This window comes from Notechis scutatus, chromosome 1 (assembly GCF_049901735.1).
Source record: "Notechis scutatus isolate UNSWTSFEM ecotype Mainland chromosome 1, rNotScu1.2, whole genome shotgun sequence".
Taxonomy (NCBI): Eukaryota; Metazoa; Chordata; class Lepidosauria; order Squamata; family Elapidae; genus Notechis; species Notechis scutatus.
In genome coordinates, this window is record NC_142009.1 from 104,995,480 (window position 1) to 105,023,367 (window position 27,888).

At 35.7% G+C, this 27,888-nt stretch overlaps 1 protein-coding gene across 1 annotated transcript in view; it reads right to left on the minus strand.

Moving 5' to 3' along the window:
- Positions 1-27,888, minus strand: part of FIG4 (FIG4 phosphoinositide 5-phosphatase) — an 86,568-nt gene that overhangs the window by 40,922 nt on the left and 17,758 nt on the right. The window contains exons 4-12 of the mRNA XM_026666664.2: positions 24,801-24,957; positions 22,648-22,698; positions 20,959-21,107; positions 19,506-19,634; positions 16,890-16,990; positions 15,511-15,673; positions 12,624-12,721; positions 3,230-3,363; positions 1,602-1,718 (exon numbers count right to left, since the gene is read on the minus strand). Coding sequence (XP_026522449.2) covers positions 1,602-1,718; positions 3,230-3,363; positions 12,624-12,721; positions 15,511-15,673; positions 16,890-16,990; positions 19,506-19,634; positions 20,959-21,107; positions 22,648-22,698; positions 24,801-24,957 — 1,099 coding nt within the window. The remainder of the gene's footprint in view (positions 1-1,601; positions 1,719-3,229; positions 3,364-12,623; positions 12,722-15,510; positions 15,674-16,889; positions 16,991-19,505; positions 19,635-20,958; positions 21,108-22,647; positions 22,699-24,800; positions 24,958-27,888) is intronic.

Below are 27,888 nucleotides of genomic sequence, written 5' to 3' on the forward strand. Positions count from 1 at the left end.
CCTAGTTCTCAGAGTATATGTTTAATGGTGCAAGAGGCCTGCTTTAGGTTTACAAGATTTCTGCCTATAGGTGAGGAACAATAAAAGAAACTGCTCAGAAAAATCTCAAGATATCTTTCTTAGTTTTTGAAGCCGGAAATTGAGAGACCAAACTGGCCTACAAGAAAGATCAAATAAGGAATAGAAAAGAGACATAGCAAGTCAAAGTATTGCATGCTACTACCTTAAAAAAAAACAGCAGGCAAGGCAGATAACAACAAAATTGGCAATGGCTAAGGGCAAGAAAATCAAAGAAAGAGAGAGGGGTTAATTCTGGCTGCACAAGAACAAATGCATTCAAAGCCAGAATTCAGAAAACAGCAACAGACAGTAAATGCCACCCCCGCAAGGAAGTTGAAGAAATAGTGCATCACCTAGTTAGCTGCTACAAGATTACACAGACTGACTACAAACAACGGCATGACAAAGTAGCAACAATGCTGCATTAGAATATCTGCAAGAAATACAGTTTGCCTGCTAGCAAGAACTGAAGAGGCAATTTAATAAAGAAAGTAATAAAAATGAAGAAGCTAAAGTACTCTTCAGAATTCAAACAGAAAGCACCTACTGCCTAACACCTTAGACTTAACAATTGTTGATAAGAAAAACAAACAAGTTTGTATAGTGGATGTTGTACCTGATGTCAGCAGAAGAGAAGAGAAACAACTGGAAAAAAAACTACAAAGATCAAACAAAAGTAGAATGACTAAGGCAAAAGAAAGCAAAAATAGTACAAATAGTAGTAAGGTAAAGGTTCCCCCACGTGCTAGTCATTTCTGGCACTAGGAGGCGGTGCTCATCTCCGTTTCTAAGCTGAAGAGCCAGTGCTGTCCAAAGACATCACCATGGTCATGTGGCCGGCATGACTAAATGCTGAAGGTGCACAGAGTGCTGTTACCTTCCCACCAAAGTGGTCCCTATTTTTATACTTGCATTTTTTACGTGCTTTCAAACTGCTAGATTGGCAGAAGCTGGGACAAGTAACGGGAGCTCACTCCATTATATGGTGCTAGGGATTTGAACTGCTGACTTTCTAACTGCCAAACTCAGCTACTGAGCCACCAAATAGTAATAGGCAGATGCAATTCCAAAACACCATTTAAACACCATTGGCATTGACAAAATCACCATCAGTAAATTGCAAACCGAAGTTTTACTTGAAAAAGCTTGCACCCTGTGATAATACCTTTAACATAATCAAACAACAATACCGGCCTATCTCAGGTCTTTGGGAAGGATTTGATAGGTGGATAAAAATGCCAAATTGTACCATAATAATAACAATTTCAACTATGTTTCAACATATTGATATGTCTTATTTTTTATGTCAGGTTATACACTATTTTGAGATTTACTCACCATTGCATACAACACCGGTATATGATGAATAAAGTTACAAGTCCTCTCTAACTGGTATGAAAACACATGAACCATAATTTTGTATTTGAGGCATGTCTTGATATTAATGTACTATTAGTGTACTAAACAATAAATATGTTTAGAAATGTACTTAACGAGCAATTACAAATAATATCTAGCACTCTGGCCTATCTAATACATACTTTTCATCTGGTCGCAAAATGTTGCAGAAGGAATCAGGTCGATTTACAAAGAAGCCAGTTTTCTTCACTACATTTTCAGCAATCACATTCAATCGATCAAGGACATTACACAGTTTGCTAAGTGGGAATAAAAGTAAAAAGTACATTTTTTTCCTTTTGTTGAAAATATCTTTAGCGAGTCAAAAGTAAAGAACTTTCAAAATGCAAGAATAACTTAGTTTTCATTGTCTGATTTAAATCAGACAAGTCTACCTACAGTCCTATTGTATATGAAAGATGGTAAAACTAAATGTCACAAACTGGTCTGGAAAGAGTCATAAGAGGTTAAAAACCACCAGAATCCCTCTAAATATAACTGATGTAGTTTTATAGAGTTCTATGTTTGGATCCTGACTTCATACGTTTTTTAAAGGCCTTTAAACTGCTTCTTTTTTCAGATCCTTTATAAAGCACTGGATGGGTAAATAATTAAATAAAGTTAACAACACAGTGTGCATCCACTGTAAAAAAAAGACCAGTAGCATATTATTGACAATAAGAAACAGTATTGAAAATAGAGGTGCCAATATCACAATGCCCTTATATAAATCAATGATGTGACTGCATCTGAAACACTGTGTGCAATTCTAGATACAGTAGAGCTAGAGAAGATACACAGGAGGGCAACTAAGATGATCGAAGGGCTGGAGCAGCTACCCTAAGAGGAAATATTGTGACATTTGAGGCTTTACTGAGACAGAGAAGACACAATACAGGAGTACAAAATTGTGCCTGGTATGGATAAAATGGACAAAGACAAGCTATGTTTTCCTTCCTAAGATACTGGAACCAGCCTTCACCCAATGAAATTGAATCCTGAAAAAGGACAGACAAACGAAATAGTTTTTTACACAATGCTTAAATGAGTTTTGGAATTTGCTATCATAAGATGTGATATGGGCTAACAGCTTGGCTGTTTCAAAAAAGGCTTGGCTCAATTGATGCAACTTCTGGGGATCAATGGCTATTGATGGCAGTGCAATTGCATCTGAAGGACATCTGTTAGGACACTACTAGGTTTCCGTGTGCAACTGATTGGCCATTGTAAGTAGAGACTGCTGGACTAGACAGGCCAGGGGTTAGATTAGCAGTGGACTGCTGGTGTTCTTTTGTATGTTCCAAAACTGGAAAAACTTTTTTTCTAGTTGCACTGCCCAACATCTCTTAAATTATGGCAGTATTAAGCTTAATGAGGTGATCCAAATAGGAAACATGGCCAAATGGGCTAATTCTATTTTACTGTAAGGTTAATAACATAATTTTGCAAGTCCAAAACTATATTTCTGCCTGTTGCCTTTACAGTCCAAAAAACTAGTGAAGGTCCCTTCTGAGAGGTTTACCATATCCACATTCCTTTAGTGGCTAAGCTGTCTCTTGTCTGATTGCACCCTTGGCTATGCCTCTTCCCCTTGTCTTCTAAAATCTTTCTTTATACCATTATATAAAATTAAACAACAATGGTTATTTTTTTATTAATATAGTGTACTACAGCTAGCATAAGTACATGCTTAATACCGCTAAAGACATGCATGTTTGAGTAAGCTATATTTGCTCATATGCTCTATAAACATACTCACAACCTCACATACCTCTTTGTATATTTGGCCATATCCCAAGGGATGTATACAATAGCATGTTCAGGAGGTAAAAACTGATTGAGGTAAGTTACAGCAGCAACAAGCTCTTCACTTAGTATCCTTTCATGTTTTCTTTTTTCACGTTCCTTAAAAAGAAAGCATTAACTGAAATGGAATACATACTGTACATTAAATAATTTAAGCTCTTAGGGAGGGGAAAAAATTGTACTAAAGCAAACTGTATATATTAGTAAATACAATGAAGCACTGAAGAATACAGGCAGTTTTTTCATTTTCAAAATGTAGTCGATCTTTGGTCAGGGCACCCCTTCAGAAACCTATACTGACACAGAATAACAACAAACCTAACTAAAACTCTAATAAGTGAATCTTTGGAGTTTTTTAAACGTGCATATCTGCCCAAACAGGGTATACCACATAACAACATATTCAGTTGGGAGCACAGAAGTTCTATTATGCTATGAGTTGGGGTTTTTTTTTGTCCCCAGTAATTGCCTTTTGTTTCTGTTTTTGTATTGTACTAGATAATCTGTGACACGCCCCCCCCCCATTCAGTAATTTTAGAGATATTTCCTTTCCTAACTGGAAACACAGAAAAGCAAAGGGAGCAGTAGCAATTTCTGACTTTCTCCTGACTTGGCCGCAGGTAACCACACTTTGACAGTCAATAGTGCAGGGGTCCCCAACCCCTGGGCCATGGCCTATTCAGAACTGGGTGTGTGAGAAGTGGGCCAGCGCGTACAGCTACACTCATGCAAGTGGAGTTGTGCTACATGAGTACACTACTTGCACAGTCCAGGCCCCTGGCCTTCATAGTCTAGGGAAGTACTGGTCTACTGAATCTCTGGGTGGTGGCATGGCAGTGTAATATAATTGAGGTAATCACAAAGGTGCCAAATTACAATCCCATGGGAGCCATAGGTCTCTGATTATGGATGAATATTGTTAGTTAGCCCATTTGCAGTAACTTGGTTCAAAAAGTGATGCCTGAAGCTACACAAAGGTACTTGAATGTTGCAAAATACTTAATAAAAACAGTCTAGCTTTCATTGGGTCTGTTTGAACAAAGGTTAAACAGCCATTTGTCTAGGATGCTTTAATTTGGATTCCTGTGTTACACTTGGATGTTTAACTCAAAATTTTAAATGAACCTTCTATGATTTTTTGAAACACATTGCCATGTGGCAATGGTGCTGAATAGAAAAAGCATCCTCATATAAATTGACCAAAGTCCACTTTTCTCTTTAAAACATCATTTATAACAAACTATTCTTTCATTATACACCCTAAATGCAAACTCAAAAAACATTTATAACCAATTAATATAAAAAAAATCTAACTAAATTACACTATAAACTTTAGTTGTCATGAATCATAAACATGGAAATTTTTTTTTGCCAAGAATACTTTATTATTTTTATCAGATTTTTTAAAAATCAGATTTATATTTGCCCCATAAAAATGTTTTAGATACCAACTCCTGAAGCTCATGTTGCTATATCCTGAACTTACATACTGGTAATAGTGTTAAACTATTTAAACTTTCCTATGAATATGATAAATATGCAGATAACAGAAAAGGCTCTTTACTGTTTCTTATTTCCATATCATACTAAATACCAAATCATTGTTTAAAAACCATTTATCTTAAATGATGTGTCTAATAGGGTCTACGTCTGATTAGGCAAGTGATTGGCCCAGATGTCTAGGACAATATTCTCTTCTCCTCACACATAAATGACAAGAAAGTGTTAATGGGGTGTTCTAGTACTGAGCATCTCCAGAGAAGTGCATTTTCAGCCATATTCCAGAAGCCCTGTGAATAACAGCATACAATGATTCACCTGGTAGAGTCACATGTGCTTAGATACATATGACAGCTCTAATTAAACCTAAAAATTTAACAGCCAACAACATTTTGTTACTAGCTGTGTCTAATATTTGTTTACAACAGCCTCCAGCTCAGCTTCTGAAAACTGTTATCTCCAAATAGCTGATTGAGTTACAAAGTCTCAGTTGGCACATTTTCAGAAACACAGAGATACATTCAGAGGTTGACAATGTGGAAGAGGAATGAAGTGCCCTCAAAATACTAAAAAGAACTAGGGCCGGATCTGCGCTTTATCCTTTCCTCATCACTTATATGGATCACCTACAATATTTTGAGTGACAAAATGAATAAATCTCCACCCACTACAAATGCACCCTTATATTTTATATTTTAAAGCTACGTTTTCTGTCCTAAGCTGTCTAATGTCCCTCCAGGAGATTCACTTGATAGCCCATCCCCAGCTCTGTTTTGCTATGGTGTCTGGTACCATGACTCTTCTTGTGGTTGGTTACTCCCCTATATTTCATCCTGAACTGCTACTTCCTCAACAAATCAATAACTTCTTTTCTTCCAGTTGACCCAATAACAGCTAGAAAGAGCATGGAGTCCTACCCATTAACTTTTCCCCACCTCTTCTGCCAACACTTCTGTTCCACCTTTAATGTCTCAGAGGATTCTAGTCTAGTTTTTGCCCACAGGTTATGTGAAGCATGTTTTCCTTTATTTTTCAACTACTGCAATTGTTCATTTACCTTTTAATTTTTTCAAAAGTCTTTAACCTCACATCCCGGACATAAACTGTTTCAACTCCTTCCTTCAAAACGACGCTATAGAGCACTGCACACCAGAACAAGAACACAAGAACAGTTTTTCCCCGAAAGCCATCACTCTGCTAAACAAATAATTCCCTCAACACTATTTACAAAGTGTACACTACTATTACTGTTAATCTTCTCATCACTCCTTATCACCCATCCCCTCCCACTTGTGACTGTAGGACTGTAACTTTGTTGCTTGTATCCTCACGATTTATATTGACTGTTTCCTAGTATGATTTGATTGTTGATTCACTATGACTATCATTAAGTGTTGTACGTTACGATTCTTGATTCTTAATGAATGTACCTTTTTTTATGTATACTGAGAGTATTTACACCAAGACAAATTCCTTGTGTGTCCAATCACACTTGGCCAATAAAGTATTCTATTCTATTCTATTCTATTCTATTCTATTCTATTCTATTCTAACTTACAAAATAGGCACACTGGCACAATATTTGTACAAATGCTACTTTAGTTTTTGTTTTAATTGAGTGATTAGTTCTTTGTTGTTTCAAAGGAACAGCATCCTTCCTTAGCTTTAAGTCAGAGCATCAATTTTGATGTTGCTAAGAAAACCTGATTCAAGAAGCTAATTCTTTTTTTAAAAAAAGTCCAGTCATGTCCAACTCTATGGGGTACTGCTCATCTCCCTTTCCTAGCCAAAGAAGCCAGAGTTGCCTGAAGATTCTTCTGTGGTCATGTGGCTAGCGTGACTATACATTAAGGTGAACAGAATGCCATTACCTTCTGACTGAAGTGATACCTATTTATTTTTGTTTTTGAACTACTAGGTTGGCAGAAGCTGAGGCAAAAATGGGAGCTCACTTCCTCATGTGGTGCTTGGGTCTCAAACTGCCAACCTTCCTTACGCTCAGTTAATCTGCAATTTATTACACAGGTAATAAAGAAAAATACATTAACTGTTTTGTATTTAGTATTTAGTTTATTTTATTGTCAGTGCACCTTGTGCAACAAAATCAAACACCATCTTCAGTGCACATCATGACCATAAAAATAAACACACACATCCTTTACACTCCACACATTGAATTAAAAAACCCCCAACACCGCACCAAGACTGCACTATACAGTAGATATATTGACTGTATTAGAATTAGCCTGCACAACATAACAATACAACATATAAAGTCTGTTGTGTCAAGAAACCCTTAAATTTATATGTGATCAACCATGAATCAAAGAACCTTTTTGCCAAGTAGAATGCTTAAAAATTACAGATCTTTGATCCTGGCACACAACCGCCAAAGTTATGACAAGATACTTTGTGTCAGATTAAATGGCTTGCCAACTGACAGCCCTTTTGTTCTATATTTTAGAGAACAACCAAAAGTTGTTACTCAGATAGACAATGAGTCCTGGCACCAAAATGTGGTAGGCAAAACCTGACTCATTTAAAACAACTGTATCACCTTAAAGGCACAACATAAATCGATTAAGTATGCAAACAATAGCAATGTACATCAGGCTCCCAACAAAACATTGGCAGCTTGCTGAGCAGACCTGAGCAAAAGCAGAACCACGGCTTATATACCTTTGACCCACATCGTTTCAAAGACAAGATTTTAAAAAAGGCAGACACTGTGCAAATGATACTGCATGACAGTGGAATGGTTTTAATAAACCCATCTGAGTGTCATTATTTATCCTTCTCTAGGTTAGCATAGTAGCTATACTACCTTTGAGATACTGTCAGTGAATATAAACCATTTGGTTTACTGAGCCATTTGCTCCTGATTGATCCCTCCCTCTGTTGCCTAGCTAAGGGTCATTCGGCTTGCTGTGAATGTTTCCTTATAAGAGCACTTAAGCAATTCACATGAATTAGGGAGAATGGAACTCATGGATCTGGTAATGATGCAGTTCACATGTGTATGCAGGATAGTATCTTACAGATAGTCCTAGACTTACAACAGTTCATTTAATGACTGTTCAAAGTTATGACGACACACAGCATATGGTAGCAACATGGCTGGTTTTGTTCACACAGGCTAAACAAAAAGGGACACAAGCTAAATTGAAAAAAGTGGCTTATGACATTTTTCACTTACAACCATTACAGCATCCTCACAGTCACATGATTAAAATTCAGACACTTGGCAGCTGACTCTTCCAATATTTGAGGGGCTGCCACAGGGAGGAAGGGGTCAAGCTATTTTCTAAAGCGCCTGTAGGCCAGACAAGGAATAATGGATGGAAATTGAACAAGGAGAGATTTAACCTTGAAATAAGGATAAACTTTCTGACAGTGAGAACAATTAACCGATGGAACACCTTGCCCTCGGAAGTTGTGGGAGTGCCATCACTTGAGACTTTCAAGAAGAGATTGGACTGCCTTTTGTCAGAAATGGTGTAGGGTCTCCCGCTTGGGCGGTGGGGGTTTGGACTAGATGACCTCCAAGGTCCCTTCAACTCTGGCTTTCTATTATCTGTTATCTGACTCTTATTTATGACATTTGCAGTGTCCTGGGGTAATATGATCGCCTTTTCCAAACTTCTGACAAGCAAAGTCAATGAGGAAGCCAGCTTTACTTAAGATACAAATTTAAAAACTGTAGTGATTCACTTAACAACTGAGGCAAGAAGTCATAAAATGGGGCAAAATTACAACCATCTCGCTTAGCAACAAAAATTTTGGGCTCAATTGTGGTTGTAATTCAGGGACTACCTGCACTGTCCTAGCTCAGCCTACAACCCTGGAATACTCTGGAGATTATTTCTAAGTATTAAGGAGATCTCTTTCTATTTAGCCTCTGCTAGCCATATAGCTACCATATGCTGAGATTTACAGAGACTTTCACTAGTTATTTTTTACCACAAACACAGACTCTTAATTAACATTTTTACTGTAGCTGGAAATCTTGTTTCATTTGCTACTTTCTGGTTTTCCAGCAATTCTCCAGAAGGAGTTTTGATTATTTAAATAATCTTTTACTCTTATTTGACACATGCTTCCTTTCTTTTCCAGCTTCTAAAAAGCTACAATAGAAAGCACTTTGGGCTGAATCCAAGCTTTCCTCTACCAATACTAGAGACATTTGAAGTCATATGTGAATTACTATTCAGATGTTGGTGAGGGGGAGTGAAGTTGGGATGCAATCTGCTTTTGTAAAGGACCTGCTGATGTCCAGAGGCAGCTTCATCTCAACCAGGTTCTTAGCTAAGAAAAACACACACTAACACAAAGTGAGGAGGAGGAGTGTATGACAAAAGGAGATAAGCCAATGTACAGACAAGGAAGTGGAGGGTCAACCTCTGGAGATTGGCAGCTATTATAAGCAGGCAATAAGATTACCAGTCAACTGCCAGGACCACTAACTGTGGTGAACAGGATATACCGGTGGGAGTCCTGCATGGAGCTTTATCTGGAGTTCAGCAGCAACTAGAAAAGGAGTAACCACACTGAAAAAGCACCCCATTTTAAGTAATATAAGAACTTTTGGAAAAAGCCAAAGGCTGATGCTGCGTTAAAGACTCTGAGATTTTTGTTTGAACTGAGTATTAATAGACTGAATTCAAAGAGCTTGAGTATTAAAGACATAGTTATGTGGCAACACCACTTTGCAAAGTCCTAGAAGGATGGAGTTGACTTAGAGCACTGGCCTATTATTAGGGAAGGTGTCTGCTGCAATAAAATATTTGGTATGCTGTGTTGTGCTCAGTCCTAGGAGAGCAAAGAACCCTCACAGATATCTAACATCTCTTACTTTCAACGTTGGCTTTAAGCATGCTCTGCCTACCCATGACTATATCACCTAGAAAACATGTTTATCTAGTTAGCTATTAATATAAACAATGATATACTAAGTAATGCTGCACATATGCTATGCACTCAGTAAGTTTATCTGTAATATCAACAATCCCATGAGATTCTAGGGTACCGAGGAAGCAACAATCGATAAAGATCATAAAATCACTTCGTATCTTCTCTACTTCTGTCCTCTCAGAGGAGACACTTTTCTTCATAACAAATAGCTGACACACTCCCTTCAATTTTCCAAGCTTCTATTGCAGTGGGGTCAAACTCATGATGTCACATGACATATCACAACTATTCCCCCCTTCACTAAACTGGAGGTAGTTTGGCCAGCCTGTGACACATCCGGCCTGAGGGCTGTGAATTTGACATCCCTGTTCTATAGGAAGCTTGCATATCTGTTTGAGGTTTTTTCAGACATTCTTTAGATGCATCAGAACTTTTCATTATTAAAATATTTTTTCTACATATTTTCTTTGCAACCCCCCAAGTGTACAAAGGAATATTATGATTATCACTTATTGCTTGTATATACACCAAGTGCTTATGCACTGGAGATAAATTCCTTGTGTGCATCCAGTCACACTTGGTCAATAAAGAATTCTAATTCTAATAATAATTTGGAAACTGGGGATCATCAGAAAGTCAGGTTATTTAGTTAGTAGAGTGGTATCTTACTAAATTAGTTTCTTTTCTATATCATTTTTATGTCACTGAGTTTGACCTTAATGCCTATGAACAACAGCAGTTAAAATACTTGCCTCTATTCAGATTAAAAGCTTTTTAGCTCTGAGGGACCTCCCATCATGTACCTATGTAACTTGGTTGTATAGTATTTCGACATAACAACATTAATCTTTTCCCTGGCTCAGCCACTGGTAAAGCTGACATGGAGTAAGCAAGAATAGCATTCAAATACTCCCACGGGGTATGTATATTCTGTCAGATAAATGGCTTTTTGGAATGTCAGATAGAATCTTGAGCAGCTGTTCTGTAAGAAACTTGCAACAAAGCAAGTGAAAATAAATTAACTATTTGCTTCATTTTTCCCCCTACTCATTCTCAGTGACTAATTTATGTTCTAAAGTGATCAAAGGGACAGCTTGTTAATTAATGTGGGTGAGAAAGAAAATGAAAAAAAAAATGCATGCCTAAGTTTTCTCTTCAATGGTTGCTGACAAAAGAACAGTTAGGAGAATTATTAATGAAACAGTTTTAGATACAGTTTTACTTCAAGTGTTGACAGAGTCAAAATAGACTGGAATTCTTACTCTTTAATATTATTTTTGATATTAAAATTATGTCAATTCAGTTCTACTACAAGTTTATAAAATCACAAAAATAAAATACAGCCATATATAGTGGTTTAAAATAAGTTACATTAATAATGTATTAATGTTAATTCTGTTAGAATGCAAGTTTAAGGCATGCCAGTTGACTATCGGAAATTGTGCAACATTGTTATTAGTGGAAACCTGCAAAAGATCTCCCTAAGGATGGAGGGGCCACAAGTTTGGACTAGAGCAAACTCTCTGTAGTAGAATCTCACCTTCAAACCCTGACATCTCCAGATAAGGGCTCAGAAAAATTCCTAGCTAATCAGCATAGACAAGGCTGAACTTGATGGATTGATGATTCATTGATATCAGAATTCAGATGCCACAATTTACACTACTGTTATTCTTCTCCCGAAGCTCCATATAGAAGAGCAATTTAACCTCATGTTAAAATCATAAACTAAAATCAGCCTTTACAAACTAAGATTTGGAACTGGGCAAGTAAATAAACAATGAACATTATGATTTTACAATACAATTGATACCTTCTTTTGAGCACTACTGAAAACTTTCAATTTTCTAACATAGAAGGAATAAAAGAAGCATTCCAACTTGATAAATCCCATAATGATAAATGATTGCTTATTATTAAGTTCAATTTTAGCAAGTTCATGGAAACTTTTTAAAACTTGGCTTCGTGTAAATAAACATCTTTTTCCTCCATCCAATTCATACTGAAAAATTAAAAATGTCTCTTCCTTAATCTGTCTCTCCAAAGAGTGGGGTAATAATAATGGTTAATCTCCAAACAGATTTTGGAATTGTTTTTTTCACTCTATCTCTGCATGTTTCCTTGGAGATGCTTGTTTCCTCACAGCAATGCCTAGAAAGATATACATCCATACATCATTTGCTAAAATCTTTGTTGAGTTCTGAAATTGGTATGTAGGATAAATGCCTATGCTAACTGTGGATTCTTAAGAAATCTATTTCTTGCAAAAAGTATTTAGAGGAAACAACATTTATTATAAGAACTGACTTCTATCCTCTGGCACATTTAGGAATTAAATTTTAAAATGTATTAATGTAAGTTTCCATACATGCAAAGATATAGCTGAAATCCTTAAGATGACAGGAATTCTTGATCACATAAAACATTGCACTACATCATTTAAAAGTCTTTATCAAAAGAAATAATTGATTTTACTCATTGATAAGTTAAAATTTTAAAAAATAGCACTGCAAAAGGGAAGTACATCTCTGAGAACTTGTCTCTGAAATGCCAAAGAATTTTTGTAGCAGCTTTTCATGGGAATGCTACACAGATTGGAAAATAGAAGTAAATACAACACTCCCTACACAGGGTAGTAACAATAATACCTTCAATAAATACAGCTTATAGTCAGCATTAAAAATGTTCAAGGAGATTGATCAAGTGAATAATTATAAGGTACTAAAAATATTAGTCATAAAGCAAAAATATTTCACCAAATCAAGACTTACCTGAAAATAAAACAGGAAAATGATGCCAAGTACATTAATACTTTTTATAATATCTTTGAATGGTTTAATAAGATATTTAATTTATGTTGATTTTTCTGAATGCCAAGATCTTGATCTTTATGGTTTCTCACCAAGAGCTGACAACATTTAGGAATTAACACAACCAAAAATGTTTACCTTGACAAGGTTCAAAATGATGATTGGAGAACCAAATCTCTGAAGCATTTGATCAAAGTGAAGAGCAGCTACATGAGCAAATGGGTCTGCCTGATCCACTAGAAAAACAGCAATTCATATTAGATGAACAGAGTCCTAGGCTCGTATTTGATTTTAATATGCTATACATTTCATATTTAGCAATCCTTGTTGAAACTTCAAAGCAGATTGAAAGCCATGGAATTTATTTTCAGAACAGATGATACTGTTTTCTTCTCATTTTTTTTTCTCATTTATTTTTTAATAACATTTTCTAAATCTGGAAAGTGAAGTTCTCTGCCCCATACACATGAACTGCTTATATTGTTATGCGAAGTTCCTTCATGAAATGATAACATACACACACAAAATAATAAGTTATATAATAATAATAATAATGCTAGAAAAGAGTAGTGAGATGCATGTTAAGCAAATACTTCCCGACAACTCACTTGGCTCTCAGTGATGGAATACGATATTTGAAAGAATTCAGTGCAGAAGGGCACTCTGGTTTCAGATCTACTTTGGCTACACAAAAGTATATTTTAAAGTCACAGGTCCTGAATTAGCTCTAATTAGATGAATGACCATAACCTTGTAACAGAAACAGAATTTCCACATCACCATAGTTTTATCTGTTGCATTTATATTTTGCTGTTTCTCCTGGAGTTCAGAATGGTATGTGTGCAGTACTACCCTTTCAATTTTACCTAATAATGATCTCATCAAGAAAAATCCTGAACAAATAATGGAATGCAGTTAGTTCTTATCATTTTGATGGTAGAACAGTTTGATCCACTCTCATATCAGAATGCAACCAGCAGAGGTACAATTTCCAATGATTTTTATTTCTTTCTGCAGCTTCCTATATCACTTATGATATTGTTCAAAAAGCTTAACCAACTGGGCAGCGTAGATGGAAAAAAGGGAAAAGAGGTTTTTTTTTCTTATTTTCAGTATCTGAAGTTTTACTAGATCAACGAAATAATACTGCTTGGATATAATTGCCTTTTTACTTTCTTTTTTTATGGGTTTTAAAACACACAATGCATCCTATTTTTTATCCCCTGGCTCCATCTTATATAACTAGTCGAGATAGGCCCAACAAATCCATAATTCAATAACACAATATTACTTATCTTTTCTATTTGAGAGCAAAAAAGACAGCAAAGCAGCAATAGTCATACACTCTTTTAAGTGTCCAATGTCTTTTAAGTTCTGTTAACTTAAGCACATATAGGAAGAAGCAAGAAACACTATTTTTTCTATGTAAGTGATAGATAATAAAGATAAGTATGTGCTTTTAATAGCTAATTAACTAAATAATTGATATATTATTGAATTTCTAAAAAACTGTCATAGCTCTGTTGGTCAAACATTACACCCAGCCCTACAGCAGGTAATATTTATAACAGGTAGCCCTCAATTTAAACTGTAGTGGAGCCTGCCCATTACTGTTAAGTGAAGCATCTCACCAAATGATGCCTCCAATTCAATCATTAAATGAGCATGTGGGTTGTTAAGTGTAGCATCAGGTGCCTCAGGGGTGGGAGAGGCCCTTAGAAGCACAGGAGCAGGGTTGCCTGCCCCAGAACCTCTCAAGGACTCCCCCACCTGAGGCACTCAGTGCTCTGCTTTCTGTCCCTCACATCTCCCCAGGCTTCGACCTGCTCCCATGTGAGGCAATGCAATGTGAAGCTCAGCTTTCTTATAGAAGCTGCCAACCTCAGGGCAGTAGTACTTCTCTTGAGACTCTAGAGCAGGGGTGTCAAACTCGATTTCATTGAAGGCCGCATCAGGATTGTATTTTACCTCGGAGGGCCCGAGTGGGTGTGCCCAGAGTGGGTGTGGTCAGCTTGACATCATTCGTGTCAGGGATGCCTGTGGTGGCCTGACCCTCTTCCAGAGAAAATAGGCTCCTGAGCTCCATTTTCGGTTGCAACGGCCTCCTGTAAGTAACCCTCTGCCAATGAAAACAGAGCTCAAGAGGGCTGTGTGCAGCCCACCCGAGTTCTGTTTTTGCTGGCAGAGGCACCGCAGGCCAGTCTTTTGCCGTTTCCAGGGTGGCCCTGCGGGCCAGATCTAATCACCCCGCGGGCCGGATCTGGCCCCCAGGCCTTGAGTTTGACACCCCCTGCTCTAGAGGGTAGTGTTTTAAGGAGGCTCCACACACTCCACAAACAAACAGAACTTCCTTAAAAATCAGAGCCCCCCCTACAGTCTTTCAAGGGGTACTACTTGTTAAGAGAATAGCACAAGGATGCTATGAGGCCGACAGCCTCTTTAAGAAAGCTGAGCCTATATATATCAGGTGTCGTTTGTGAAAAATGCTTCCTGCTATAGTATAGCTCCAAACACTGTACATATTTACAAGAAACTTTATATTCATAAAAAAGAAAAAAAAGGAATTAAAAAAAAGAAAAACTGAGCCTCGTACTGTACCTAATTAATATATTTATTTTGAAAGAATAGCCTTTCCACAAGCTCTGTCCCTGATATAACAACATGATCCTGCCTATTTAAATTTAAATTGGGAGGTTATCTGCAAGACTAGCTGGCTGCTCTTAGAAAAGAAAAGGTATGTTAAAAGTGTGGATATGAGGAACAAAACATATTTATGTCTTGAAATGCCTTATCTATAAAATATTAACAGGGTTCGTGGCCACTATCCCAGTATGTGATACTATAGATTGCATAACCAGAATATATATTAATGTTATCATTTAGAAAACTTTTACCAGTAAAATTTACAATTAGCTATGGTCAAAATACTATTTCTCCATTTTGAAACTACAGCTGAAGCACAAGGATCAGTATTTTACCAGCACATAATCTATACACAATCTACAAATCAATATTTTGTACTTACATGTAATTGGTGGCTTAGGCATCATTGTCGATATGTCCTGAGACCAATACAGAGGTACCGAACCTCGCACTTGGACGTAAGATGAATAGCTTCCAGCAGAAAATGACATTACTGAAGCATCATAAAGTATTTGCTCAGTTTCTACTTCATTCGCTACATCGCCCTGCACGAAAAAAGCAGTAACTATATGATACTTCAAATTATCAACATCATCTTCAAAAGTCTCATCACTCAATTGTCACCCTAGTTTTCATTTTAGCTTAGCAAAAGCAATGATGAGTTATGATTTGTGGTATTGCCTTAATCATTCAACAAAATTGTAGTTTTTCCTTCTGTTCCTAAATCTACAGTTACTCCAAACCAGATATCATGACTGCAGGAAAACACTGTGCTTCAAAAGTATCTAACTATGCATCCCCCATTGTGGTCCCCTGAAAAGAATTCTGCTGTGCAACTAGAAACAGAAAGTCCCTATACATTAGACTGATATTGATGGAGTGAGGAAGATGATCATGACATTAAATATAGCTCTACTTAAATTCTGTATCCATATGGTTGATTAAGAATTGCTGCTGTACTGATGGTTACACTACCACTAATAATATACATTCTTAATATCTACAATATCTTCGTAGATATTATTCACATTTGCTTGGGGCTTGGTTATCTGAAGTGTCCATAGGGCAATTGGAAAAGAGAGGAAAGGAATGAAGGAAGATATAATTAGCAGAACAAAGATAGCCCACAGGGGATAAAAAAATATCATACCACATTTACTGATCTCCAAAACTCAGGGGGGGGGGAAAGCCCTTTTACCTTAATGCATATTTAAGAAATTTGCTTGAGTAAATGAGTATCAATATATTCCCAGACATTAAAAAAAAGGTCAAGGAGTTTTGAATAAGTCCCTAGGTTTGCAACCCGATTAAACAGTTTGATCTTGATGCTCCCGTGGATTTTTTATAAAAATCTAAATTCTACTAACTTGTCAGTGTTCTGTCAGAGAAATCTTAAATGTGAAACGCAAAACATTTCTCTGAGCGCACAAAAACTGCAATCATAAAATTGCCACACACATAAGTATATTGAAAAGCCTGGAATCACTGCATCTAACAATAACAGATGCAGATATTTCATAATTTCATTTAAGATGATTGATCATATTAATAAAACAAATGAAGTATAAACTAGAGCTTGTCTTGGACCTCATGATATACACTTTCCAAAAATAAGAAAAAATGTTTAGAATTTTTGTTTAGATATGCCTAAATGGCAAAACACAGTTATCCACCAAGTCCAAGCTTGCAGGGTAGGGGCAAAGTACATCTCATGCAATATTTTCATGCAACAACAACAAAAATCTCTATTATATGTATTACCTCACAGTTTGCTCCTCTCTTTAGAAACCGTGTTCCAGCAAATTTACTTGATCTTCTAGCTATCAAAGTGACATATACTGGACGACCATAAATAAGCAATTCTTGGAATCCAAGATAAGGTTTATAAATATATGTAATTCACTACCCCAAATTCTTTTTTTAAAACTTCCTTTTAGTCCTGGCATATACATAAACAGAGAGCAAGCGTACAGTTCTCATTTTTTAAAAAAGAATGTTCTTTTACTCTAGCAACATGACATTTTAATCTTTCAAACTACCCCAACAAAACACGAAAGGCAGACATTCTATTTAAGAATTGAATGCAAAAATATCAGGTACCGCTGTTCAAATTGTATGTTTTGAGCATCCCTTGGTGAACACAGGTTAACATAACCTCTGCCTAATACAAAATTAAATGTTATATCTTTTGGGAAATTAGAAGTACATTCAACCATTTAAGAATTCAAAATAAGAAAGCAGTGAATGCAGCAGGTGCAGAAGCTTGGACACCATTCCAATTGATTCAGTGTTGCTTTTGAAAAACATAGTAAATATCAATAAGGCCTCCAAATCTATTACTCATTACTCCTATGGCACAATTAGCCAGACTTTCAGAGGTAAATAAATACTCTGACTCTTCTAAATCTCTGCTTCTGATTGTTGTTCTTTCTATTTTAATAACCGTGGATTCCTTTAAAGCAACGATCCAAGAATTTGAAAATGAAGGCAATTCACTGTCACAAATCAGGATACGGTTGTTGTTTTTTTTAAGGCAATTCTTTTCAACTGTGAGAAATACTGCTTTAAAAGACCAAATTTTTAAGCTGTTGAATTCAGGACAAGATAATAAACAAATCCCTACTAGAATATCATCTTGCCAACTATTAATCATGGAATGGCTCTGAGGTTGTGCAATAGCCACCAGTACATGAAATATTATGTGGCCAAACAAAAGAACAGATTGTCCCAAAGGTGTTTTTTTGAAAGGCAACTGGACTTTGTTTTTTCCTTGAAGATGTTTCAAAGAAAAACAAAGAACTGAAGAAGCTTCTTGGATGAGAAGCAAAACGTCTTCAAGGAAAAACAAAGTCCAGTTACCTTTCGTAAAAGCACCTTTGGGACAACCATGACCTGGATGCCCAAGAATCTCTGTAGATAAAAAGAACAGATTCAATTAAATATTAACATGATGGCATTTTCCCCCGTTTTCCTTGAAGAATATTTCTGAGCTAGACCATTTCTATACGGAAAAATGGGAAAAATGCCAAAAGCCACGATAGAAAGACCACAAAAGTATAAAATGATGTATCATTGATAGCTGATGTCAGAAATATTTCCTAGAATATATCCAAGCATTCTAAATGTCTGTTGTAAATATGAGCACCATGAAGGGACATTTTATCAGGCTTGGTAAATATGTAAAAAAAATGGATTCAAATAAACACATTGATCCGAAGGATTTTAAACAGTAATATTCAATTAAAGCCAGATGTTTTCTCTTTAGAATTGATGGACACACAGTTAGAAAAGAGTCTTGGAAGATTATTTCAATTTATGATCACTGGGCAAAACCTATTATATGCACAAAGATGGAGATATTCGGCACTACCAACCATGAATATTTGGTAAAATTGACTGAACCTGCTGAGATAAGCAAATTGAATTCTTTGATTAGAGGAAGGTCACTATTGACATTCATCAATGACTGCAAACTCTTTATGGACTTTTTATATTAAAAAAGAAAATGATTTTTTGACTTTGGGTTTTGTTGATTAGAAAAAAATGAAAGAGAAAGAGGAGAAATATGATGTAATCCTAGAGGGAGGGATTTGATTAAAATTCTATGTATAACTGCCAAGAGGAAGATCAGAAGCCATTTCTTCTATTTCTCTTCATGTTTGCTGTTCTGTCTTTTCTTTTTTTCTACCTTTTTTGTCTCTTTTCTTTTCTTTTTTCCTTTCACATTTACTATGCCCTTTTCTTTGAATATACTTATTGTATATGTAAAATATTTTAATAAAAATTATTTCAAAAAAAAGAAAAGGTAATGCACAAAAATCTCATTGCTCCTTCAACTGATCTGCAAGCAGAAGAACATTATGTACTCTAAAATAATAAAAAAGGTCTCAATTACTTTGGAATATGCATTTCCATTTTTCTGTTGTATTAAAAATGCATTTAATCATAATTAAGTTTTGTTAGCTATGTATTCTACTATCTGCTCCAAAAGAAATATGCTCAATTATTCCATTGCAAGCTAATTTCACAGTAAAGTCCGACACAGTTATTGTGACCATTATTTTTATTTCTTCTGGTCTTTTATTTCTTCACTGGCAACACTAACCCCATTCATGATTTCTCGTAATAGGCATGCTTAGAATAAGAATTTTCCTTCATTATCTGCATGTAGATGAACACTGAAAATTTGTTTTCCAGCTCTTAAGATCTAAGAGGTACTTTTACAAACAGCTAATTAATTTGTGGGTGAGTTTAATAGCCACATACAAAGAACCTAAGGAAGGACTTTATTGTATGTTACTATGATTCAGTTTTCTTTCTAGAATAGCAATTTGCTGTTACTGTAACAAACATTAATAACTAACAGAAGAAGGATACTCGACTGCCCACAAAATCCATGAATAACATACAAAAGCCAGTCTCGATGAACTGCAGTTTTGACAACATCAAGCAATTTCCCATTCCATACATATTTTCTGTAAGGTTCACTGCAAATTCCAAATACACCTGAAAAATTATTGCAAAAACAGTAAGAACATTATTTTGTACTTTACGTTAGATCGATCATTGTCAGTTTATACACACACATGCAGTATCTATTTAGATAAGTATCTGTGTTTATTAACTTGCAATATAACTGGTGAATAAACAAGGGCCAGAGGTTCTGGCCATGCTAAGGATGTTATGGAACACAAACAGAAAGAGCCATATAATATCTGAATCATTGCATAAGATTAGATAGATCAGACAACCAGAAACATTTTGTTCACTGCTCCTGGAAACAAGAGATTTATCTATATTACTTTTTGATCTGATACAGTAGAGTTCTTTCCTTTACACTACAATGCCAAGCAAGGCCTGTGTTTTTTTAAAGGGAAAAAAGGGGAAACAGATATAAGCCATTGTTGAAGAGCATATTCCTTAACACAAAAAGGCACGCAAGAAAGTTCTCTTTCTTCTCCAGTTCTTTAAGAAACTGGTGGAATTCAAACTGTATTGCTCTGTTGACAAAAGGCTTTCAGCAACATCATAGGAAAAGTGACTACTGTTCCTAATTCTATACCAACCCAAATGCTTTATGAGACCTTACAATCTTCTATTAGATAGAATAGAAGACACCAAATGCTTAGGGAAGCTATCAGTAGTAAAAGGGTTTCCATTTGCTTTCTTTATAGTATGAAATCCGTATGCAATCTTCCTCACAATTATGTAATATTTGCATACTGCCTAGATGAGATTATAGGCCCATATAATGTTTCCAGGCTTATGTCCTCCAGATATAATGAACTGCAACTTGAAAAAAATTCTGAAGTTCAAGAGAATTTTTCACACATTTACAGCAGTAAGTTGTGGGAAGAGATGCCTGGTATAAATAATTAAACATGATTTAATTTTAATTACTTCACACGCTTGAGCTAAAAACTGAAGGTTTTTAGTCAATTATCATTGTTTATAACCCAAAGGTATCAGACCCACAATTTTTTCCCATTAGTACTTGTCTTTAGTATCTATTTATATTAGTTATATATCACAGGAGGTAATTTTTTTATAATTAGATCCATAACCACTGGTCCTTTATATAAAGGAATTTTTTACAAAATAGCAACAATCACCTATTTAAACTATTCTCTTAATTTATATGCTAACTTAACCAAAATAAGGGATCAATAATGTATACAAATTGTTTTGCTTTTAAAATCAAACTAGATGTAATCGATACCTTATGTAATCCTTTATTAACTCTGATCACTTTCAATGTAATACTGATTAACTTGTCTCTGCATTAAAAGCATTACAAAACTGGACTTAGCTGTATGGAAAGGATACTTACAATTTCCATCTTGAGTCGCAAGTCCCTCATCTTCAAAAATATCAAAACATTCTTGACGAGTTCGTGTTGTTTCTGCTTTAAGTACATCTAGAGGCATTCTCAAAACTGTAAGGTTATACTGAAGAGAGTGGGACAGGTCATAGCTATAGCTAAAATTTGGAGGAAAAATAAAAAAAAATTCTGAAAAAAATTACTGGCCATCATTCTGTAAAGTTTTCAGTTATCCCAAATTTTTAATTTAATTTACAGTACTGTGTCTTTTAATTGTACTGTTCCACGGAAATAAAACACTGATTAATCCAATGATATTGAACAACCAGTATACTTTATGACTGAATTTCAAATGTGTGCAAATGTGTGACAAATTGAATGAATTATGAGAGTCACAATTCTAGATTATCCGAGAAATCAAAATGATGGAACTATTCACAAAATATAATTTTCTAGTATATTACAAGGTCATAAAAAGGGAGGGTTTTTTAATTATCATGGACAAGATTGAATCCATACATACATTCCAGCAATTGAACAAAAGGACAGAAAAACAGTAAACCAAAGAAATTAAATAAAATTAAAAAAAGAAAAAGAACATGCAGTAGCTGAATCTAGTTTACACCAATATTGTTACATATGTTCTCCACTTGAAAACCATAATTGTTTCTACCATATATTAATTCATCCTTTGTTCTTTAAACTTGTCATCTCTCTGTTTTGGAAAATTTTATTAATTCCATCCAATTGACAGTTCACCATTTTATTCAATCTATGTTCATTTAGGACCTGTTCATTCCTAATGTAATTGTAATTACAGACTTACTAAATATCTCCAATCTCACTGTATTCAACTTACAAATAGTCTTTGGGTTACACAATAGCAATTGGGACTAGAACTGCCATTCCTAAGTGATAAGATCGTAAAGTGTGATGTCATGTGACCATGTTGCTTAGCAATGGCACCTCTGGCAGTCCCAGTTGCCATAGTTAAGTGATGATGGCACAGATTGATAAGCAAGAGCCTCACGTGATGCAACATTGTAATTGTGAGCTGAGCAGCAAGCACCCAGATCACAATCATGTGTCTGTGGGGATGATATGACAATTGGAAATGAGGATCTGTCATAAGTCTCTCTCTTTTAGCACTATTCCACGTTTGATGAGAAAGAGAGAGAGAGAGAGAAAGAGCTCAGTAACTTGTTCATGGAGATGTTCTAAGACAATAAGAGAAAGAAATACGAAAATTCTAGGTCATCCTCAATAATAAATCAAGGAGCCCTGTTCGCACAGTGATTAGAATGCAGTATTGCAGGCTAACTCTGCCCACAGTCTGGAGTTCGATCCTGACTGACTCAAGGTTGACTCAGTCTGTCATCCTTTTGAGGTCAGTAAATGAGGATCCAGATTGTTGGGGGCAATATGTTGACATTATAAACTGCTCAGAGAGTGCAATAAAGCAGGGGTCCCCAACCCCTGGTTCTTGGCCCCCTGGGAAGTAGCAAGTGGCAGGCGATTGGGCAAATGTTTGGGCGCATGAAGCTCCATTTCAGCAATCAGTGGGCACATGTGTGAAACCATCTTCTCTCCCCTCCCCCAGCTGCTGCCAGTCCACGGAATTGGAATGGTTGGGGACCGCTGCTAAGTGCTATTGTTAATAATTCCAATAAATACTTCAAAATACATTTAGAAACATACCTGAAATAAAAATTACTGGACAGGTCCACATTCTGAAAAATTCGGAGGTATCTACAGACAAAACCCAAAAGGTAATAAAAGGTATTTTATGCAGAAAGAGTATGATGAGTATATTTGACAATCTCTATCAAAACCTTTTGTACTAGTTATATCAAATAACATCCTTTATTATGGTCAATGATCAAATGTAAATACAGTTCAGTAACAATATTACAGGGGGCACAGGGAATGAGATAAAAGTAGCTGAATAAATTACACCAAAAAAAGGAGAGGAAAAGTGAAAACTGTGTAGGAACAAAAGTAGCAAACTATATTTAAAGTAAGACAGCAAAAAATGGAAATAATGCTTCACTATTAAGTATAAACTATATTTCTATATGATGGTCTATAAAGTATTAAATAGTAATATATTAAAATTTAGATAAACAAAATGTGGTGATAAAATGTAGAAGCATACACCAAAATAAAATTCTATCTGGAATACATTAAGCACAATTTATATTTACTTAATACCTACTTAATTGTTTATCTTTATCACAATTTTGGGTTATATAAGATTAGAAGAAAGTGAAAGGAAGGGAAAAGAAAAATAAAGTGATTCAAGGAGACTGAGTTGTCAGGTTAAGCCTGAAGATAATTTTTGCCTAGTTTTAACTGTTGCAGATATAAATTCAGCTACTATGTTAGTGATATCATGATTTGAGACTGAATATAGAGATAATGGATATAGAACTTGTCCATTCTCCTCGGCACTCACAGTAAAATGGGTGTTATCATCATACAGAAGTTACAGTAAATGAGGACATATTAGATTGTTTCAATCTCCCTGGCAATGTAAGAGCATATGCACTGGGATACAGGGTTGCTGGCATGTGTTAACTAAAACTTTAGTTTTTATTAAGTTGTCAATGACTTAATTTATATTTGTGCTTTCTGAATTCAAAGTCTTTTCCTCTTCTATAACAATGAAGGTGCCAGGTAGATATATAACAAGAATAACTTTCTCTAGTAAGAAAATATTGTAAGAATAGCAGTTGCACAAAGTTAGATCTTTATTTCTTATTGAATAAATTGTCTTTCACAAAACTTCGATTTAGCACCACACCTTGCCAAGTAGACAATCTACTGTAGCTCTGTTCCTTAATCCTAACCTCACTACTTCTATATAAGTTGGGGGTTATATAAGATGAGAAGTTCACTCCACTATTCATAAAACAAAACACCTTTTGTTACAGGAACCAAGTTCTTAATCCATAGATACTTCCATAACAGAATGGCTATTATTTAACATAAGAGTCTCATTATTAATGCATACCAAATACCAATGAATTACACAAAAACCATAGACTTGGATGGAATCCAAATTAAAGCATCCCAAACAGATTTCTGTATCCTTGTATTTCAGTACATAAAGTGAATGGCAGCCTTCTAACTAATAGGTTGCATCTTCTATGTGATACTCCTTTACGTATTTGAAGTGTACTATCATTTCTTACTTCTCTTTCAAAAATTGAACATGCTAACATCGTCCAGCAGCAAGAATCCAGAAGCGGGTACAAATTTCGAATTCTGCATATTAATTCAAGCTAAAGGGAGTAAATTTAGAGTTGCTATAGGCTGTATTGGTTACGTGCATCCTTTTAAAATCATACTGCAGAAACATTTATTTCTTGTGATATTGAACGTGTCACTGGAAAGAAATGGAAGCAATAAACCATACAATCTACAACAAACCTACTTGCTAGGCAGTTTTCTCAAAAGGTTTTTCCTTTCTTTCCCAATGTTTTTGCTCAGGTTTGCTGACTTTTTGCTGTCATGAACTATAGGTAAAGCATTACTCATTCCCCAAAAGCCATTTGTTTAGGTTGATCAACTCAGTATGAAAATTAGAACCAATACCCTGCATCTAATTTTTTTGCATGAGCTATCCTAAGACAGAGCTCAAATGTCTAATCCTAGAAGTAAAGACTCTCTTGATGCAAGCTTCTGTGGACATATCTAAGTTGTTTTCTTGGCAATAATATGGAAGTGAATTACCATTGCTTTCTTTTTCAGTCCAGCTGATAGCTTTTTAAGATTAGCCAAGGTAAGCAGTATATGGTATCACATATTGGTCACTGTTGTCCTAATGCAAAACAAAGACTGAAAATTACCTTGCTTCATCAGGATGACTCACTCGTACAGACTCATTTGGAATGTAGATCATATTTGTATCTTCTATTTTATATACTGCATGTCCTCCAATATCTGCCATCTTTCGTCTCTTTGTAATTAGCACAATGTAATAACCTTCTAAGAATCTGACAAAACCTGCAAGAAACAGAATAAATTAACTATTATTTGTATCTGTCACTTGATTCACTATACTACGAGAAGGCTAAAAAAACAAGCACAAATTGTGTCAAGATTGTAATAATTATATTGTATTCCTGGCACCTTATAACACTAGAGATTGAGGGAGAAACTGTCATTCCTGAATAAATATTTAATCTACAGAATTTTGCTAAAGTAACCTCCTTTTCCTGTTAAATTATACATGAAATAATTAATGAATATAAATTGAAAAGTATTTTTCAACATGGCTGTTCATTTCATCTCTTTTGAAAAATTATATATTGCGTTCTCAAAGCATATTTTATCAAATCAATGCCTGGGGTGAACTGAGGAAAGTGGAATGTCCCATGGAGATGAAATCTAAGTAATGAGTTAACTGAACATTTCTGTATAAGGCAGAAAGATAAAAGAGCTGGAAATGAGAGAAAGGAAAGAGGCAGTTAACAAAAGGGGAACAGAAAGGAAAAGAAGTATCATTCTGCAAATAAACATAGTGCTCTACTTCTTTAAACCTATATTTTATACATAGTGTGTGTGTGTGTGTGTGTGTGTGAGAGAGAGAGAGAGAGAGAGAGAGAGAGAGAGAGATTATATGTACAATACATATAATGTATTAAATACAATTTTACTTGCCCAGCTTAGTAAATGAGAAAGCATAATTAAACTATTAGGAAGAATTGATGCAAGAGGAGATAATTTCAGTATAACAACACTTGATTTATCATTTTAAACTATATTTTACCACCAACCCTCATCCCCACCCACCACATAAACTCAGAAGTATATCACTTCTAACCAGATAGGTCTAATTTAAATCTAATTTAATTAAATTCTAATTTAATTTAATTTAATCTAATTAATGCTTCCATTAATATTTGACACATTGTCAGATATACTTTTTTCTTCTTAGCCTCCATCTGAAACAACTGTTCAGCATTGCAATGTAGGGTATATTTCCTAGCAAATCCAGACTATTAGCCTTTCCCATAATGAAAAATTTCAATAATCTGCAATATTTGACATGACAGATCAGATTAACTTTTCACTTCTTCAATCTATTGCAGTTATCAATCAAGAATTCTGGTACATGACCTTTTATTGTGACTCTACAAAGAAGGATTTATAGCTACTTGTCAATTTAGAGAGTCATTCTGTATACTGTAATAATTGAAAACGGTATGATGCTCAACTTCAACAGCAAATGGTGCAGCCAAGTACTTCAGTATGAAACTGTGTACATTCTAAAAGAGGATTTTCCCCCCATCAGCCTGTTTCAAATGCTTCTAATAAAGAAGCACCAGAAAATTGGACTTTTTTTAATGGTGACACTCACGGGTGGAATTCCACCAGTTCACACCTATTCACTAGAACAGGTTGTTAACATTCTAAGCAGTTCGGAGAACCAGTTGTTAGAAGAAATTACTGGCCTAATCCTGTAAGGAAGGCAGGAAAGAAACATTTTGGTGTTGCTTACAGAAACTGCCTCTCCGTTAACCCTTATTACATTCTTCGCAGGACTAGACTTCCTGTCTCAGGAACTTCTCTGGACTTTTTCCCCTCCTTTGCTGGTACTTTGCTTGTGTGGAGTGACCATTCAAAGTTACAATGGCACTGAAAAAGTGACTTATGACCATTTTTCACACTTAAGACTGTTGCAGCATCCCCACAGTCATGAGAGGCCAGGTGAGGAGATGCGTGCCTCGATGTGAGTGATATTGAGTTGGCCACGCCCAGCAAATAACATGCCCACCAAGCCATGCCCACCAACTAAGCCACGCCCACAGAACCGGTTGTTAAAACATTTGAATCCCACCCGGGTGGCACTACTTTCAATGGAACATCTTTCTTATGAACTCAATTAGATATCACAATGCTGCATACTTTCTTATGAACTCAATTAGATATCACAATGCTGCATACAGAAGAAGCAAATAGGTGCAACAGATTTTTCCCGTCATCTCCCTACAGCTTCACTACTTCTACTACTATCCTAAAAATATCCCTTGAGGCTTAGGAGTACTTCCACACACTGTGAACTGTTTTCTCCTGGTTTCAGGACAATAGATTTCAAATGTGAGTATTATCAAAGCTGCACACAGAAATATTGCAGAATGTTATGCAAAATGCAAAAAATACATAATAACGAACTATAGTTGGTCAAGCAGGCCTATGAGATAGTAGACAAACACACTCAGTGGCTGGATGCTGACCTGGCACAATCTGAAGATGATTAAAACAGGTTCTGGCCATTTTCAGGTTCTGGAAGTTTAAGTCGGTACATCTAAAAGTGGCTACGGTTGAGAAACATTGATCTGAACCATGGTGGGGCAGTGGTTAGAGTGTAGTACTGCAGGCTACTTCTGCTGACTGCTGCAATTTGGCAGTTCAAATCTCACCGGGCTCAAGTTTGACTCAGCCTTCCATCCTTCTGAGATAGATAAAATGAGGACCTAGATTGTTGGGAGCAATATGCTGACATTGTAAACTGCTTAGAGAGAGCTATAAAGCACTGTAAAGCAATATATAAGTTTAAGTGCTATTGCTATCTAAAGAATAATTTGAAAGACAGAAAGCTTTGAAAGCTTTTTAAAAAGAAACAGAAAAGGGAAAGAATTTCAAATGGTAAGAAAAACACTCAAGGTTGAGACCAGAGATCATCTGAGGAAGATGCTGTAGTAAACAAACAAAGATCTGGCTAGTTGATATTACCCTATCAGTTCATTTTTCCAATGTCTTGGCCATGCCAGTAGATCCCAATAATTCCATAAAGTACTTGTTCCACCAAGTGTTTTTATGGCGGAATGATTGGCTATGGCAAACCTGATTGTCCAAAATTGAGCAGTTCTGCCTTGCTTGGATGAATCTCACATCAAACTCAAAGGGAAATATTATTGCGCTTTGTGTGAA